The 6,199-nt window shown below is 54.4% G+C and overlaps 1 protein-coding gene across 1 annotated transcript; it reads left to right on the top strand.

The window, feature by feature from the left end:
* Positions 1-242: 242 nt before the first annotated feature.
* SARM1 (sterile alpha and TIR motif containing 1) lies at positions 243-4,014 on the top strand (the record flags this gene model as incomplete). The annotated part of the gene is made up of 8 exons (XM_008937809.1): positions 243-861; positions 1,036-1,248; positions 1,374-1,465; positions 1,929-2,164; positions 2,270-2,363; positions 2,859-3,048; positions 3,152-3,273; positions 3,787-4,014. Coding segments are annotated over 8 exons (1,696 nt in total), but the record flags the coding sequence as incomplete, so codon positions are not given.
* Positions 4,015-6,199: the final 2,185 nt, after the last annotated feature.

Genomic DNA, 6,199 nt, shown 5'->3' with positions numbered 1-6,199 from the left:
TAGCTATGCACCCCATGTCCTGTCCCATCACAAGCTCTTTCCAGCTTCTTCCAACACCAGCTCGTTGCATCTCACTGCATTGTGGCCTGACAGCACATCTGGCAGCTGTGTCACCCAGGGAAACATCTGGGTGTCAAGGGGCAAATGCCACTGAAGCACAGGGGAGTTCACACGCCAGCCACTGTTCTCACTCCCTGCACAGCTGTCTGCCCCTCACCTCCCTGTGCCTCTCCTTCCTGCAGGGATCGGATCGCTCGGATCGGTCTGGGTGTGATCCTGAACTTAGCCAAGGAGCGAGATGTCCCCCAGCTGGCGCAGAGCGTCTCTGGTATCCTGGAGCACATGTTCAAACACACCGAGGAGACCTGTTTCCAGCTCATCTCCGATGGAGGCCTGGATGCAATCCTCTACTGGTGCCGCTGGACAGACCCCGTCGTGCTGCGGCACTGCGCCATGGCCTTGGCCAACTGTGCCATGTATGGAGGTCAGGCCAACCAGCGCCTGATGATAGAGAAGAGGACGGCAGAGTGGCTTTTCCCACTGGTGTTCTCAAGAGACGACGAACTCATCCGCCTGCACGCGTGCCTGGCCATCACGGTGCTGGCCACCAACAAAGAGATCGAGAAGGAGGTGGAGCGCTCGGGGACGCTGGCGCTGGTGGAGCCGTTCATCGCCTCGCTGGACCCCGAGCAGTTTGCCTGTGAGATGCTGGGCAGCAGTGACAACGTCCAGGGCAGGACAGCAGACGACCTGCAGCGGCTGGTGTCCCTGCTGGACAGCTCGCGGCTGGAAGCGCAGTGCATCGCTGCCTTCTACCTCTGCACCGAGGCTGCCATCAAAACCAGGCAGAACAAAACCAAGGTAAAGGGTAGGCTGGCCTGCAAGAAGGAGGTGCAAAAAGGAAGAGCTGGCCACAACTGCATCTTGATATCTTTTGCTCCTCTGTATGCTCACCGAGTACCCCAGCTGGCCCGGCACAGGTTGTGGGGGGCAGGAGGGAAAGCAAAGTGATGCCTCTTTCCTTTGTCCCCCCAGATTTTCAGTGAGATCGGGGCTACGCAGAGCCTGAAGAGGGTAGTGTGCTACTCCACCAGCAGCACCACCTCCTCCCTGGCCAAAAAGGTGCTGCGCATGATAGGGGAGGAAGTTCCCCGGCGCATCCTGCCCACGGTTCCCAACTGGAAGTCCTGCGAGGTGCAGACATGGCTGCAGCAGATTGGATTCAACAAATACTGCCAGAGCTTCCTGGTAGGACTATGGGCCAGGGAAGGGACACCTGGATGGGGCCTTTTGCCCCACCTTGCAGCAGAGATGCAAGCATCTCACCCAACAGCTTCTCCTGGGATCTTTCCAGCCTGGATTTCTCTTGGCAGGACCATCAGGTGGATGGGGACATTCTCCTGAGGCTCACGGAGGAGGAACTGGAGGATGATTTGGGGATGGACTCCAGCATCACTCGGAAAAGGTAGGTCTGCCACCAGAGCATCCTGGTCTCTCTCACAGTCATCACTGCAGTGGCAGAGCCAGGGAAAAGGTCTGTGACTGTTCCTTCTGCCAAAGACAAGGACAGAGATCCTCAAAATGCAGAAGGGCTCTTCCAGCACAGCATGCAGTCCCAGAGGGATTCCTGCAGTGGGGGCAGTACATGGGAGAGGTGTGGGATGGGGAGAGACCACCTATGCCACAGGGGAGTTACCCAGAACGATGAGAACTTACCTGAGCTTCTCCTCCCTTAGCTGAGCTCCTCATACCTGTGTGTTCTGAGGACCAACACTCCTGCAGTCACACAGCTCTTCTCATTTTCTATTCCTTTAGCTCCTTCTTCACCTGCACTCTCTCCTGTGCAGATAAAAGCTGGGGTTCCAAACGTCCACAAGCCCTGCCTGCTCCTGCAGCCTCCCCTCCCCGCTCTCATGTGTCTCCGCCAGGTTTTTCCGGGAGCTGACAGAGCTGAAGACCTTCGCAAACTATTCCACCTGCGACCGCAGCAACCTGGCCGACTGGCTGGGCGGCATCGACCCCCGGTTCCGCCAGTACACCTACAACCTGCTCACCTGCGGCATCAACCGCAACTTCCTGCACCGGGTGACGGAGCAGCAGCTGCAGGAGGACTGTCACATCCACACGGGTTTCCACCGCGTCCGCATCCTCACTGCTGCAAGGGGTGCGGGCCCCGCTGCCCCTCGGGCGGGTGGGGGTGAGCGCCGAGGGTGATTTGGGGTGAGTCGTTGGGTGTTTTTAACTTTTGGTCGCTGTTTGCTCTGCCTAGAGATGCTTCACTCCCCTATAACGCTGCAGACTGCATCTGATGGGACGGATGTATTCATCAGCTACCGGAGGAGCAGCGGGTCCCAGCTGGCCAGGTGAGTCCTGAGGGCAACGAAACGGTGCTGGGCCAAAGCCCAGAGCGAAGGCTGGTGGCCAGTTATGGGAAGAGTGTGGAGCCAGGAGAGCCGCAGGCTGCGGTGGGGAGGAGGGAGAGGCTGCCCAAAGCAGCAAGTACAAATGGTGACAGCATGTGCCCCAAGCTGCACAGTGGACAGGCTGGTTCCCAATCCTGTCACTGCCACCCCATCCCTCTTTGATACCTACTCACCCTTTTCTCACCCTGTGCTCGTAGGGCTGGAGGGGATCACAGCAGGGCATTAATCTCTGCTCCCCATGTTTCCTGCATGGGCCCAGGCACCTGTGAGCAGGCTGGGCTGGAGCTGGTGTCTCAAGGACCATGCTGTTCTCTGTGGCAGCCTCTTCATCCGCTCCTCTGTCTCACTGTGTCTCAACTGATGTGGTGGGAGAGCACATGAAATCAAGGTTCTGGCAGCAGCTCTCCTCATGGTGCTGTCCTGTCTTGCCACCAGCCTGCTGAAGGTCCACCTGCAGCTGCACGGCTTCAGTGTCTTCATTGATGTGGAGAAGCTGGAGGCAGGGAAGTTTGAGGACAAGCTGATCCAGAGCGTCATGAGTGCCCGCAATTTTGTGTTGGTGCTCTCTCCAAATGCACTGGATAAATGCATGGGAGACCCTGAGTGCAAGGACTGGGTGCACAAGGTAGGAGTTGCCATCAGGTGGGAGCTTGGTGGGTGTTGGAGCAGGAAGGGGCTGGTGATGGGCTGACACGGGCCATAGCCTGAGCACTTGCATGTTCCTGCAGGAGATTGTGACAGCTCTGAACTCTGGAAAGAACATTGTACCTGTTACAGACCATTTTGAGTGGCCGGACCCAGAAACACTTCCCGAGGACATGAGGGCTGTCCTGAAATTCAATGGTATCAAGTAAGTAAGAGGAACCTGTGCCAAGGGGTTCCTTGACACCTGGAGAGAACATCTTGCATAACAGTAGCAAAGAGCACAAGGAAATTGGGAAAAACAGATGAGGGAGGCAGAAAAGGACAAAGGGGAGGTGAGTCACTTCAGGTACTCCAGAGCATGAAGGGAGCAAAGGTCCCCACCACAGCCCTCCTGCTGTCTTGGTTCTCGGGGCTCCTCTGGGTACCAGAGTTGACCATCCCATCGCTGCTGGCAGGTTTCACAGCTCGACCTGGTTCCTTTCACCTCCTGCTTCCTCCAGGCTGGCATCACAACTCCTCACAGCACTCCAGCCTGGCAGGGCACAGGAGAAAGGGCTTTCCTGCAGCATCCAGTGTTCCTAGTGAAACCATGGGGAAAATGGGTGCTCCTAGTGAGCTGAGGTGGAGGATGGGGGTCTCTGGCTCCTGGCCCAAACAAACTGAACTATCTGGTGGCATTGTGCACAATGGAAAAATTAAATTTTCCCCTTGAACACAGGTGGTCCCACGAGTACCAGGAGGCTACGATCGACAAAATAATCCGCTTCCTCCAGGGCCGTTCTTCCCGGGACTCCTCGGCTGGGTCAGAGAATGGCCTGGACTGCTTGCCCTCCCTGGGGCAGACCTAGAACCAGCACAGCTGCTGCATCCCTTCCAGAAACTTCCCAGGTGACCCCTTTTTATGCAGGGCCAAATTTCTCCCTCTAGATTTTCTCCCCATTTTAGTAGTCTGTCTTGAGACAAGACCTGTGGCTCATTAGCCCCCCTTCACCCTTCAAATGCAAACCCCTGGCAACTAGAAGGCCAGTACTCACTTACACAGTGCTGGTGAGCCAAGCCAGGGTGGATTCTGGGATGGACGAGTTGTCTTCCACACCCTCCCTTGGGGTGGCAGGACTCCTGCAATGCAGGCTGTGCCTGGGAGATCGACACTGTCCAGACCCCTGCAAACGGCTGCAGTTTCCCCCAGAAACATGTCTGGAGAGCAGGGATCTTCTGAGGACTGAAGGCTGAGGAACTGATGAGGGGTACCTCACAAGAGGACACATGAGAGAGAGCAGTTCAGAGGGAATGGTCCGTCAGCATCGTATGGCCTCTGCTGGGTGCAGAAGGAAGATCATTGTGGTGAGAAACTGAGAGCAGGAAAGGGCAAATAAAAGCTAAGCCCTAACGAAATCTCCGTGTTTGGGAAAGATAACACAGAAGCTTCTAAAATGCCCAGCAGCAGCTTTCTCTTTCTCAGCAACCTCCCTTTATCATGAATGCACTCACTTCTTGGGGGCCTCTCACCTCCTAATGCTGCAAAACCACTTTGTGCTCTTAACTCTTGCAAACCACGTCAAGTTTCTGCAGGGTCTTTGCAAAAAATGCCTTTATGCCAACCCCCTTCCCTCCATCTGGTATCTCGGCTCTACCACTGTATCAGGTCTATTCTTGCAGGGCATAGGAGGCTGGGTTGTCACTCTAGAACATATCCCTGCAGATACAGCAGATGCTAATTGCGGGACTGTACTTGTGGAATTACTGTATGCTGGCTGTGGTTTATTCTGTTGTTGGTGCTCCACAGCAGATCTCCTGTGATCTGTTCCTTCACACAGGAGCTGGTGTACGTCTTTGCTGACTGCTACTCGCCCCTCACAGCCCTGACTATGCTCCGCCAGCTCAGGGTTGTCTCCACTCTCTGCTAGATGCAATATCAAGTAGCATTTGTTTCCTTCTGTTGACCTCTACTCAACACCTAACAGGTCTTTTCACAGCTACTCACCTTGAAATATCAGGAGAGAGCAAAGTCCGTGCAAAGGGCAGGTGGAGGCTGCCAGGTGTGAGCAGGACTGGTGCTAACGCTGCAGGTGAGGAACCACGGGCACCTCCACACACCTCCCCTGAGTTCTGCACTCCCAGCCTCGTCCTGCTTCTCATCCCTGCTCAGAGGCTGAGCAGCTCTCACAACGTACCATTCTGCAATTGGGACCAGAAACTGCAGCTCCTACCCAAGTTTGTCTTTTCTGATGCAGAGCAAAGCAAATAATGCAAAAACACATCCTGGTCCAGAGCATGCACGGGAGGAAGAGCGAGCTGTGCCCAGGGGACACCAGCCTGCCCTGATGCACCACCCTGCAGAAGCAGCAAGCTCCTCTGCCTGTCCCTGCTCAAGATAACTCAGCTCTTTCAGGAGGTAATGAGGGGTCTCAGCCACTTGGTCCTTCCCCTGGCTCTCCCTGAAGCCTTGCTGCCTGCCTTAGCTGGCAGGAACACAAACACATTTCCTTCTGGCTTAGATCTTTTGAGACAAAAAAAAAAAAAGAAGTTAAATTCTAGTGCTTAACCACAGCTTTATGGATAGTTCTTATCAGCTCACAGTTAATGGCATCTTTGCTCTCCAGTGAAAGGTTAATAGCTCTATCTGCCCAGCACTCATCAGAAATAGAATCTATCTAATCTTCAGATTAAATAGGAGGAAGCCATCAGATGAGCCCAAAGGTGAACCTGCCAAAGGATAAAAGCCACTTGTAAGCTGCTTCAGGGAAAAGTCTTGAGTAACTGACTGAGCACCAAGGCCTCCACAACCACTAAAGGAGTCCCAACACAAACAGTCCTAAGGATTTTTCTCCCTACAATAATACACAGTAAGATTATTGTGTTTTGTTTCCCAGGAGCTCTCTAGCAATTAACCTCCTCACCCACCATTCAGTGCAGAGCTTTACTTTTCTCTACAGCTTCAGTGTCTCACCTGCAGCGAGATCCCATCTCATGCTCCAGCTGTTCAGACTGTGACTCCTCTTATTTCCCCACCATTTGGTTATCTCCACCTTAATGAGCTCACCCTGCTCTCAACAAAACATCCCATACCCAGCCCCTTCCTCTCTGAGCAGTCTCAAGAAAATGAATCCTTCTGTTCTCCCCCTTCCTTA

The sequence above is a fragment of the Merops nubicus genome, unplaced genomic scaffold (genome assembly GCF_000691845.1).
Source record: "Merops nubicus isolate BGI_N331 unplaced genomic scaffold, ASM69184v1 scaffold7483, whole genome shotgun sequence".
Lineage (NCBI taxonomy): Eukaryota > Metazoa > Chordata > Aves > Coraciiformes > Meropidae > Merops > Merops nubicus.
Note: the sequence above shows the minus strand (reverse complement) of the source record. Positions and strands in the feature narration are given on the sequence as shown.